This window comes from Mus musculus, chromosome 12, assembly GCF_000001635.26.
Source record: "Mus musculus strain C57BL/6J chromosome 12, GRCm38.p6 C57BL/6J".
NCBI classification, from domain to species: Eukaryota; Metazoa; Chordata; class Mammalia; order Rodentia; family Muridae; genus Mus; species Mus musculus.
Genome location: NC_000078.6, coordinates 101,877,274 through 101,890,086, shown reverse-complemented (window position 1 = coordinate 101,890,086; position 12,813 = coordinate 101,877,274). Strand labels below are relative to the sequence as shown.

The 12,813-nt window shown below is 40.3% G+C and overlaps 1 protein-coding gene across 4 annotated transcripts in view; it reads left to right on the top strand.

The window, feature by feature from the left end:
* Trip11 (thyroid hormone receptor interactor 11) overlaps window positions 1-12,813 on the top strand; it is a 79,127-nt gene that overhangs the window by 23,085 nt on the left and 43,229 nt on the right. For all 4 annotated transcript variants that reach the window (XM_006515382.4, XM_011243986.2, NM_028446.1 and 1 more), the window contains 5 exons: window positions 296-382; window positions 3,067-3,279; window positions 3,811-6,831; window positions 11,158-11,298; window positions 11,939-12,132. In XM_006515382.4, the coding sequence (XP_006515445.1) occupies window positions 296-382; window positions 3,067-3,279; window positions 3,811-6,831; window positions 11,158-11,298; window positions 11,939-12,132 (3,656 nt within the window). The remainder of the gene's footprint in view (window positions 1-295; window positions 383-3,066; window positions 3,280-3,810; window positions 6,832-11,157; window positions 11,299-11,938; window positions 12,133-12,813) is intronic.

Here is a 12,813-nt window from a genome sequence, read left to right as displayed (position 1 = left end):
AGGCTGTAGATCAGGCTGACCCAAAGTCTTAGAGATCTACTTGCCAGGGGCTTCCTGAGTGATGGGATTAAAGGTGTCTGCCACCACTGCCTGGCTTTTGGCTTTTTTTTTTTTTAATGTTATGAATGAAAGAATGTCTAAAATGATGGACTAATTCTAAACTGTCCAACTGAATTATTTTAATCTTTAGATGCTATTAGAGATATACTGAGTAGAACTGTACAATTATGTAACCAGATTGCTTTCTTGTAAGTTGAAAATTCTGTTATCTGAAAATACTTTAACATTTTCATAGGATATCAGTCTTGCTGAAGACAATCAGAAACTTCAAATGTGTGTCCAAACTTTAGAAAAAGAGAAGTCTTTATTGAGTCAAGAAAAGGTAGGTGCTGTTAAGATGGGGTGGAATTAAAATGGTGTGTGACATAGGTCACAGCATGTGTCAGTTTCTAGGACAGTGGAATGTTTAGTGATAGAGTCCTCAGAACTAGTCTGAGCTCATTGATATGCTTGCCAAGCCAGGTTGGAGGAGCTGGGCAAGGTTCAGAGTATAAGAGGTTGGCCAGAGTATATGTGTAAACAGAAACCAGTGGGCGTACAGATAGGAGCAGAAAAGAAATGGTTTCTGATGGAGTCCCTACAGCAGCACCTACATAGGCAGGCGGAGAGCCATCGTGGTGGGTAGGAATAAGGATATTAGTGAGCAGTAAAGAAGGGTAGTTTTGCTGTTAGAAGTGGAATCTTTTTTCTATGTGTTAGTAGCAAAGATGGAATAGAGTGCTATGACACACGGTTTGGTAGGGAGAAGCGTTATGTTTGTGTCTCTGGGAATCAATTTTTTATCAATGACAGATACTTTGATAGAGGCAGGTAGAAATTGAATTAAAGACTAGAATTTGAACTCAATTTAAATTGTGAATTTTAAAAAATAATATGGGGCTGGTGAGATGGCTCAGTGGGTAAGAGCACCCGACTGCTCTTCCGAAGGTCCAGAGTTCAAATCCCAGCAACCACATGGTGGCTCACAACCATCTGTAACGAGATCTGACGCCCTCTTCTGGTGTGTCTGAAGACAGCTACAGTGTACTTACATGTAATAAATAAATAAATCTTTAAAAAAAAAAAATATGTTTTTATGGGTGAATGTATTTAGTAATACATGCTGAAAACTTATACCTTTGTTACATGGCCTCTTTCTCAGAGACAACCTGTGTTAAAAATCCCTAGAATACTTTTCTATATTATAAAGAAAATATTAATTACATTATTAATATTTAATATATGTTAATACATGTCTGGCTTTGCATATATATCCTTAAAAAATACCAGTGTTATCGTACCACATACACTGTTTTTATATCCCTAGACATTTTAGTTTCAGCTTCTTTTCACATCAGCATATAGGCAGTACTCTCAGAGACATGATAGGTCTTTCAACTCTAAGTTGTTTGTGTTCAGCCCTGGACATGGTGAGAGATCTTTCCTGCCATTTGTTCTGTCTGTGGAATGGCAGCAGTGACTCACTGTTGCTGTCTTTATTGCTATGTACATACGTCTTCTGGTTTTGTTCCCACCGAGTCCTGCTCTTTATCTAACTGGCTCAAGTACACTTTGAGGTTGTAGACCTCTTCACATATGCTGAAGGGCCTGCTGACTTTTCTTATATTTTCAGTTTTCTGATAACTATTTCTCCTTTCTTGGGATGTTAGTATTTATTGTAATGCTTCCCTGATTTGTGTTTTTATTCAGTTAGTAATGCCAGATGTATCTATGCTCTTCTGATCAACCTGAAAAAAATTAGTTGTGGTTTTCCTAAATGGACAAATAACTTTAGGAAGATTTAAGAAAATATGTTCTTCCTTTTCTTTCTTCCTTTTTTACAATTTACATATTTCTGTTTTATGTGTATAAGTGTTTTGCCTGCATGTAGTTTGTGTACCACACACATGTTTGGTGCCTATTGAGGCCAAAGAGATCAGATGCCTTGAGACTCCAGTTACAGGCTGTTGTAGTATTGGGATCCAAGGCTGAGTCCTCTATAAGAGCAAGGCCTCTGACCTGCTGGGCTGTCTCTCCCTATCATCCTCCTTTTTGTTAATATTTTTGAGATAAGATCTCACTCTGTATCCTAGACTGTCCTGTCCTGTTATCCCCTATATAGCCTCAGGCTGGTCTCAAATTTATAGCAGTTCCCCTGTCTAGCCCCATAAGTACTGGGGTGACAGGCATTAGCCCCCACATCTGGCTCAGAATTATCATTTGATTGGAAGGAAATGAGAAAGGTGATAGACATACTCGCATACAGTTTTATAGACCTCATGCATGGAATTATTTTTTTAAAGGAAATTGAGATTATTTCTTTCAAAGTAGATCCCAGAAAAGTTCAATTTAAGATGGCTTTATATTGGTACAAAATTTATAACAGACGTAATTGTGGGAAAATGATGTTGAGTCATAGAGAACTGTCTAATTTCTTAGGTTTTCAAGAAAGTCGTTATTACATAGTAGACTATTAGTGCCCGTGTAGGTCGATGTTTGGTAACATTGGGTCTGTGAGAGGGGAATGCTTGCTCAGAGGTAACGGAAGCAGAGAGGTATATTCTTGAGTCAAGAGAAAGTTTTGTATTCCAGCGGGATCATCATTAGGGAGTTCCTTTCATGAGAGAGGATGACTTTTATTTTCTAATTAGAGCTATCGTTTGATTAAGTACTGATTCTTTTTTCAATTTTATTTAGTCTGGCTGGGTATTAGAGAGTGGAAATAAATAGCTGGGAGGTTGAGGGCTTTTAATAAAATTGTGTGTGGTCAGCATGGGTTTAGGGACTAGAAAAGGCTCTGCACTGAGAATGGTCCTCTGCAAAGAAGGTAGAGCTAGAAAGTGAATACAGAGTTGTAGAAGTGTTCTCATTGGAGCTGTAAGCAAAACTACATGACCGGAGGCTGTGGCATGGTTCCAGTACAAAGGAGTTAGGAGAAATAGCCTGGGCATGTTTATTTATGTCTGTTTTGAGGTCTCTTCCTGAATGATGGTATGTGCTGCTTTCCCTGTCCTCTTTTCCTTTAAGGAAGAACTTCAGATATCACTTTCCAAACTGAGCAGTGAATATGAAGTCATTAAAAGTACAGCTACAAGGGACTTAGATTTGTTTTCTCAAGTACATGACTTAAAACATAACCTGGAGGCGAAGGAGCAAGAACTGAACCAGAGTATTCATGAAAATGAAATCCTTATGGCTGAATTAGAAGAACTGGACAAGCAGAACCAAGAGGCTACTAAGGTAACAGTGCATTCCGTATGATGAGGCCTGAGGGGCACACTTCAGTCAGTTGTCTAGGTGCTGAACTATTAGACAGGGGCAGTATTTTGTGATTTCACATTTTATTTGTTTATGATCTGATGAGAGACTTACCTTTGTCTTCAAAGTTACTACAGTGTGTTTGGATTTGAAGCTCTTCAGCTCTGAGTTGGGGGATGTGAACAAGTTAGCACAGCTTTGTGAATGCTGTACATAGACAGGCAGCAGCTGTGGGCTACTGTTTGTTGAAGCCTGCTCTCACATTTGAAAGTTGGAAACAGAATATGTATAATGTTTAAAAAAGCTAGATTTTTTTTTTGATTTTAGATTCTTACTTCTAAAAGATAAAATTGACTTTTTGTAAGTTATTTTGTGAGACATGGTGGGATAAAAAGTTGGTTTTTGAGTAGATTAAAATTATTAGATTATTAGTCTATTATATATGAAATTTTATAAAATTTGTTTCGACTCTAACATGAGAAAAGTTACTGTGTAAATTAATTTTTCTTTCAGCATGTGATTTTGATAAAAGATCAGCTATCAAAACAACAAAGTGAAGGAGATAGTGTCATCAAGAAACTGAAAGAAGAGCTAGCTGGTGAGAAGCAGAGAACCCATCAGCTTGAGGATGATAAAATGAATATTATTAAAGAGTTAACCGTACAGAAAGAAAAGCTAACTCACAGTGAACAGGCCCTAAGTGATTTACAGTTAACCAAACAGAAGCTTGAAGATAAAGTAGAAGATTTAGTAGATCAGCTAAGTAAATCAGAGAAAAACAATTTTGACATTCAGAAGGAGAACCATGAACTGAGGGAACACATCAGACAAAATGAAGAGGAGCTGTCCACAGTCAGGAGTGAGTTAACTCAGTCCCAAACCCAGGGCTCCAGCAGGAACGTGAAGGATGACTTACTTAAAGAAAGGGAAACTCAAGTTCAAAACTTAAAGCAAAATCTTTCAGAAGTAGAACAGCTCAATGAACATTTAGAGCAAGTTGCTTTTGATCTCAGAACAGAAAATGAAGAGTTGCTTGAAGCATATGAAGAGGTAAGAAATCAGTTGGAAGAATCTGTTGCTGGCAACAAGCAGATTTCTCTGGAAAAAACTGCTATGCTGGAATGGGAAAAGGCACCACTAGAAACAGAGCTGTGTCGAGCTGAAAAGCGGGTGTTGGAAGAAGAGCGGAAGTACGAGCAAACTGTCCAGGAACTGTCCAGCGCGTGCAGCCCCGATACCTCCGCCTTACAGCTGGAACAGGAGCGCTTAATTCAACTCAATCAAGAAAAAGACTTTGAAATAGCAGAACTCAAAAAAAGTATTGAGCAAATGGATACTGATCATAAACGAACCAAGGAGACTTTGTCATCTAGTTTAGAAGAGCAGAAACAATTGACACAACTTATAAATGAGAAAGAGATTTGTATTGTGAAACTTAAAGAAAAAAGTTCAGAACTGCAGAAGGAATTAGACAAATGTGCTCAGACCTTAAGGAAAAATGAGACTTTAAGGCAGACCATAGAAGAAAAGGATAGAAGTCTTGGATCCATGAAAGAAGAGAACAATCACTTGCAAGAGGAGCTGGAGCGGCTCCGGGAGCAGCAGAGTCGGGTAGTGCCCGCGCCTGAGCCCAGAACCCTTGACAGCACCACCGAGCTGGAGTCTGAGCTGTCTCAGCTGCACAGAATCAAGGGTCATCTGGAAGAAGAGATTAAACATCACCAGAAGATGATTGAAGATCAAAACCAGAGCAAGCTGCAGCTACTCCAGTCTCTACAGGAGCAGAAGAAAGAACTGGATGAGTTTAAATACCAGCATGAACAAATGAGTATCTCACACACACGACTCTTTTTAGAAAAAGATGAGGAAATTAAGAACTTGCAAAAAACAATTGAACAAATAAAAGCCCAGTTGCATGAAGAAAGGCAGGATAGTCAAACAGAGAATTCCGATATTTTTCAAGAAACAAAAGTTCAGAGCCTTAGTATAGAACATGGAAGTGAAAAACATGACCTCTCTAAAGCGGAGACGGAAAGGTTAGTGAAGGGGATAAAGGAGAGGGAGCTGGAGATCAAGCTTCTGAATGAGAAGAACACCTCGCTAACTAAACAGATCGATCAGCTGTCCAAAGACGAGGTCGGCAAGCTCACGCAGATCATCCAGCAGAAGGACTTGGAGATACAGGCTCTTCATGCCAGGATCTCCTCCGCGTCCTACTCACAGGATGTTGTGTACCTTCAGCAGCAGCTGCATGCATACGCTATGGAAAGAGAGAAAGTGATGGTTATTTTGAATGAGAAGACAAGGGAAAATAGCCAGCTAAAAACAGAATATCATAAGGTGATCGATATTATTAGTGCCAAAGAAGCAGCCCTTATTAAGTTGCAAGATGAGAATAAGAAAATGTCCACTAGATTTGAAAGTAGTGGTCAAGATATGTTTAAAGAAACTATTCAGAATTTATCCCGGATCATTCGAGAAAAGGACATTGAGATCGATGCACTGAGTCAGAAGTGCCAGACCCTGCTGACAGTCTTGCAGACTTCTGGCACGGGGAGTGAGGCTGGAGGGGTTAACAGTAACCAGTTTGAGGAGCTCTTACAGGAGCGGGATAAACTGAAGCAGCAGGTGAAGAAAATGGAGGAGTGGAAACAACAAGTGATGACCACCGTCCAGAACATGCAGCACGAGTCTGCCCAGCTCCAGGAAGAGCTTCACCAACTTCAGGCACAAGTTTCGGTTGACAGTGATAACAATTCTAAACTGCAAGTGGACTACACAGGCCTGATCCAAAGTTATGAGCAGAATGAAACCAAACTTAAGAACTTTGGGCAGGAATTGGCACAAGTTCAGCATAGCATAGGGCAGCTTTGTAATACCAAGGACCTTCTTTTAGGAAAACTTGATATTATGTCTCCTCAGCTCTCCTCTGGCTCATCACTTACCTCTCAGGCAGCAGAGCCTCTTAGAGCAAGCCAGTCTTCTGAGCCACATGAGTCTTCTCAGTTGCTTCAACAAGAAGTAGATGATCTGAGAAAATCACTGCAGGAGAAAGATGCCACAATTCGAACGCTCCAGGAAAACAATCATAGACTGTCTGACTCTGTTGCTGCTTCCTCAGAGGTAGAAAGAAAAGAACACGAGCAAGCTGATTCAGAAATTAAGCAGCTGAAGGAAAAACAAGAGGTTTTACAAAACTTGCTTAAGGAAAAAGACCTCTTAATCAAAGCCAAAAGTGACCAATTACATTCTTCAAATGAAAACCTTGCTAACAAAGTGAATGAAAACGAGCTTTTGAGGCAGGCAGTGACAAATTTGAAGGAGAGAATATTGATTTTAGAAATGGACATTTCTAAATTAAAAGGGGAAAATGAAAAAATAGTAGACGCATCCAAGGGGAAGGAAACAGAATACCAGGCGTTACAAGAGACCAACATGAAGTTTTCCATGATGTTACGAGAAAAGGAGTTTGAATGCCATTCAATGAGAGAGAAGGCACTTGCTTTTGAGCAACTACTGAAAGAAAAAGAACAGGTATGTTTTGATGAAGTATGTAGAAAAATGCTGAAGACAAAGGAGCCTTCATAATGTGCTTTTTAAATGCTGTTTCTAAGGAGGACTAAGCTTGTTCATTTAGTAATACTTATTTTAGGGCATTTTTGTTTGTGTGCAGTTTTCTTAGACATTTTAGAAATGTCTTTCCCAAATTACTATATATTTTCAAATTATTTTGTAGTATATTCTTCATAGACTTCTAAGTACAAAACAACGATTCAGTAGTGAGTGGCATTTTGCCTATAATAGAAGTGAATTATCAGAGCGTCTCTTCAGGGGGTGGTAGGGGTCAACCCCAGGACCTTGTGCACTAGGAGAACATTCTACTTAGAAGCTACTACTTGGCCTGGCCGAGGGAAGTTTTGAAGTCATTTTAATTACATTTTAGGCATATTTCATTAGGTTTTAGAAATGGCCAACATTTTAGAGATTCCTGTATGAAAGGACCTTGAGCTGCAGTAAAGCTACTTTTTACATTGTGACTTCTGTGTGCATATACTTGTATATGTGAGAGAAACTGGAAAGTTGAGAAACCCAAAATGACCCATGTAACGTGTAATAAACTATTAGAAAAAATATGCTGGGTGATCCATTAAACTGATTTTACACAGTGTTTATCTATTGTGTGTGCTTCTGGCACAGTGAACATGTGGAAGTAAGAGAATATCTTTAGAAGGTCGGTTCTCTTTCTCCACCATGTGAGTTCCTCAGATCAAATTCAAGTCATTAGGCTTCGCTGTCTTTCCTCACTGAGCTGTGCTTCTTGCTCTAAATTGTCTCTGATGAATCAATCCACAATTTGAAAAGTTTTTGCAGTTAATAGTTCCTTAGACAGAATAAGCTCTGCTAATACCCTTCCCCAGCTCTTGTTGCTGATAGAGTTTTCCTCCTTTCTCAGCAAGTAATATTGGAATGTTTTGGTCATATTGGGTTGTTGATTCACTCATGAAATGGAGGGTCTCAGTGGGAACTGCAAAGTGTCAGTTCCTTCTGCTGTGTTCACTGGCTTGTACGCTCACCTCCAGCTCCTCTACTAAGCCTGCTTTAGTGGCTTTTTACATATTCACTGTAGTGAGAATGCCTGAGGATTTATTATGATCTGTAAGTACTATATGTAGCACGTCTTTGGAGTTACTTTTTAGGGTGAGTTCTGTACTTTGGTAGAAAACATTTGGGAAGGAGATGATAGGCAGAACGACTGTTCAACCACAGTTTATTTTTTCTTTTGGCTGTGCTGGGGTTGAACCTGGTGTGCCACAGACTTACATCCTAGTCCATCCTCTGCTTCTTGAGCGTGTGTGTGCTGCTAGGCACAGATTCAGCATTGCTTGACTTCTTTTGCCAGTTACATTTTCCTGTCAGAGTCCTGAATTATCCGATCAAAAGGTATACTGTTTGCCAGACATGGTGGTCCATGGAAACCTAGCACTTGGGAGATGGAGGCAGGACGATCTGGAGTCAGCTCGACTGCCTTATGAAGCTAATCTAGGTTTTTCAGATCTCATCTTTAATGGTACTGGTCTGTACTGGTTTATACTTGCTTTACAAGGTCTTAGAGCGTGAACCCACTGTTCTTTGACTGATGGTGGGTGTAGTACCTTTCGGTTCTAAGAGCACACCTGGGAGGTAGGACAATGATTTTTTTTACTTAAATTTTAGGTGCTTTTTAAAGTGCAGTTTTGGCATTTGGTATCATTTCCTTTTATTGTATTAACATCTAAAGATCTAAATTATGCAGATTATATTGAAGATCTATATTAAGTATTTTATTACTTGACTGTACTTAATATAACCTAAATAATTTTTAAAGGATTTCTTTATGTAATTTAAAGGTACCTTTGTTTAACCTATACAGCTTGAGCAGCTTTAGTCAAAATGCAGAAATGGTCCAAAGTCCGAGACTTTGGTGACCAGCCTGATGATGTACCACCTCACAGGGTTTATATACCATTATCACCTTCCTCTTCTGAGTTGTTCCCTGAACCTTAGGTATGGATTTTGTGTTATAGATAAATTATTTCTGTATGGGTACCTCATGTTAGCTTGTTTTCTTTATTTTGGCTAGTTGTGAAATCATCTCTACCCACTGCAAAAATAAGCATCTTTGAGGGGTGAAATTGATACTTATCTGTGGGTCTAAATTAGTTTTTAGAATGGATTTAAAAACTATACTGGCTTAGTAAAGTGGGAATAGTGGGTTCTCTTTTAGGGTCTATGACCCCACTAGCCACAGATACTTGGCTAGGTTTAGACTACCAGGAGCGAATTCCCCCTTCCTGGTAAGTCCTATTAGTGATCTGTCGGTTACTCCCAGCATACAAGTGACACGCTGTACCATTGGTGATGCCTTGACAGGCTGGTCCTTGTTGTCCATAGGCTTTACAGATGAGTAGGACTACCAACTGCTTTTCTCTCTATGCCTCCTGCATCCACCTTTCCATACTGGGAGAACCTAGTGCTCAGGGAGGGGGCTTCCAGATCAGTTCCAGTCCAGTTCCTTCAAGCCCTATGTCTAAAGTGTATGCTTTACCTTCAAGTTCTGGGAGGCAGCCAAGGGCAGGGTCAGTATTTTGTGTGTGTGTGTGTGGGTGTCTCCTAGACTCTCCTTGCCAACAGCTCAGAGGGAGCTTTCCAGTGCCTAGCAGTAGAGTTTTGTAAGATAGGTCATGGCTGTGGTGGTGGTAGGGGGCAATATCATCCCAAGTGCTATGACTTTATTTAAACTAGCATATATATATTTTTAAGTAAACATAAGATATTGTTTTTCTATGACTTTTTCAAATGCACTTAGTATTATTTATCATTCCTCACTCCTCCTCTCTTCTTCTGTTACCCTCTCAAATTAAAGCCCCCCTATGTTTCTTCTATTTTCTCCTTTATATCACCCATGTCCTAATATTTTAAAATGTTTCTTTAAAATTTTTTTAATTTATTTTTATTCTTTAATCCTTTTATCCAGTCCAGACTTCATCCCCCTCCTGGTCTGCCCCTGACCACTCCCCATACCAGACCTCCCTCTCCCCTGCCCCCGCCCTGGTCTCCAAGAGTATGTCCCCAACCCCACCCCACCAGACCTCCCCATTCCCTGGGGCCTCAAGTCGCTCAAAGGTTAGGTGCATCTTCTCTCACTGAGGCCAAACCAGGTAGCCCTCTGCTGTGTATATTGTGTTGGGGCCTCATATCAGCTGGTGTATGCTGCCTGGTTGGTGGCTCAGTGTCTGAGAGATCTCTGGGATCCAGATCAGTTGAGACTGCTGGTCTTCCCAAAGGGCCACCCTCCTCCTCACCTTCTTCCAGATTTTCCCCAATTCAACCACAGGGGTCACCGGCTTCCATCCATAGGTTGTATGCTAGTATTTGCATCTGACTCTTTCAGTTGCTTGTTGGGCCTCTCAGAGGGCAGCCATGCTAGGCTCCTGTCTGCAAGCACAACACAGTATTAGTAACAGTGTCAGGGCCCCAGGACTCCCCTTGTGATGGATCCCAATTTTGGCCTACCATCCATGTTTCTTTTATTTTTGTCTTTTGTTTTTTTTGCTTTTCAAGTACTAGGAATTGAACCTAGGGCCTCCACACACATGCTAGGCAAGGGCTCCATCACTAATCCAGACCCTTTGAAAAGTTTCTTTTTTTCTTTTGATGGGGGTGGGGGGTGGGTTCTTGAGATATAGCCTCTCATTACATAATTCTGGCTTGCCTAGAATTTACTGTGCAAACCATGATGTTGGCCTTGAGCAGCCTCTACTGGATTAAAGGCATGTATGTACCTTTACACCTGGCTCCTTTTAAAACATTTCTAATGAACACTTCTTTTAGCATAGCTTTGGGTTTATAGACAAGTTGTAGAGATTGTGAAGAGAATTTTCATCTACTTAAGACAGGGTTTCTCTGAGGAGCCCTGGCTGTCCTGGAACTTGTTCTGTAGTCCAGGCTGACCTTCAACACACAGAGATGAGCCTGCCTCTGCCTCCCGAGTGCTGGGATTAAAGGCGTGCGCCACCACCACCTGGTCCATTTATCCCAGTATCACATATTTCAGCTAAATGAAGCTGCATTGCAGCAGGATCCGAAGCCCGAGCTTGTTGGAGTCCTACAGTACTCACCACTCGTCGCTGCTGCAGGGTGCTGGGTAGTGTAGGACACCACACCGTATCTAGATGTCACATGCCCTTCAATGTCTTTCAGAGTGTCTTTGGATTTTGTTGCCTTTGTTCCTGCTAACTATATTTTAAAATTATTTAATGAAGAAAATGTCTTTTTGAAAATCTATTATTCTTTAAAGCTAAAGTTGTTTTTTTCCAAAAGGGCAAGGCTGGGGAGCTAAATCAACTTTTAAATGCAGTTAAATCAATGCAGGAGAAGACAGTTACGTTTCAGCAGGAAAGAGACCAAGTTATGTTGGCCCTGAAACAGAAGCAAATGGAAACCAGTACCCTGCAGAATGAGGTATACCTTGACTGTACTGGACAGTGACTCGAGTTCTATGTTTAGTAAGCAGTAACTAATACGGCAGATGCTCTTTCCTCTTCCTCTGATGGGCTGTGGTAGGGTGCAGTATTATTTAGTTTTTATACCTTTTGTATAAGAAAATTCTTTCACTCATAATGTATGGAAAAAAGAGATTTACCAAAAAGGTACTCAGTCATAAGAGCCCAATATTTTTGTATAATTCCATTTCCTGCATAAACCCACGCAGACTCATCTGCAAAAGAAAAGCTTCCATAGGAATCTTTAATGTAATCTGGGGAGAACTTCTCCCTGTATAAACATACTTTGCAGTGTGTGACATTAGTATATTATACATTATATTATATAATATATAATATAATTGATGTTAATAATAATTATGCTTGTTATAATTAATTAAAACATGTTTTATATAATTAATTAAAACATGTTCTATATAATTAATTAAAATATGATTAAAATAATTACATTTAAAATAAGTGTTATAATTAACAATTCAGTAGAAATTTAATAATATAGGTACAATGTACTAATATGTTTCCGTAATATGGAAAACAATTGATGTTTTGTGGGGCTTTGCATTGCATAGAAGGAAAGTAAAGAAGGCTCCTCTGCCTAGGTCCAGCGCTTACGGGACAAAGAATCCCGGCTGAACCAGGAGCTACAGAGACTGCGTGACCACCTCTTAGAGTCAGAAGACTCTCATACGCGGGAAGCTTTGGCTGCAGAAGACAGAGAGGCCAAACTGAGGAAGAAGGTCTCGGTGTTGGAGGAAAAGCTGGTGTCATCCTCTAATGCAATGGAAAACGCAAGGTGAGTGTTTCGTTCTCTTTGGCGTGAACTTTAACTGGTCATTTGTTGAGCCTCATGCTCAGTAAACATTTTTCTTGTTAGTTCATTTTCCACAGACGTCATCGTCTCCCGTTTACAGGTGACATCTTAGGGTGAAGCGGTATAAAGCTTGTTCCAGGCACACGGTGTGGGGCTCATAAGGACCTAGCACACAAGCTTCCTGCCACTTAGCCTGTCTTAGATACTGTCACTTGCCATTTTAAGGGAATGGTCCTGAAGTACTGTCAGGTTGTATTGGCCCTGTCCAGTTCCCCAAGAGGTGATTTAGTTCATAAGGTCTTACTTTTCAGCAGACGAAGCTGATGTTGGACATGAAAGTGCGTGGGCAGCAGCAGACCGGAGCCATGGGTCAGCTGGAGGAGCAGCCTCTGGATAGTAGAAGCTTTCTCTGATTAGGTCCCTTCTTAGGTAGTTACAGTTTCTGTTTTCCTCAGTATGAAGGTTTGATATTTAGTGCTCGCTTTTGCTTTTGTTTTTGAGGCAGGGTCTCACTAACTCACACTGGTTTCACAGACAGGGTCTCAGTAACTCACACTGGTTTCACAGGGTCTCACTAACTCACACTGGTTTCACAGACAGGGTCTCACTAACTCACACTGGTTTCACAGACAGGGTCTCAGTAACTCACACTGGTTTCACAGG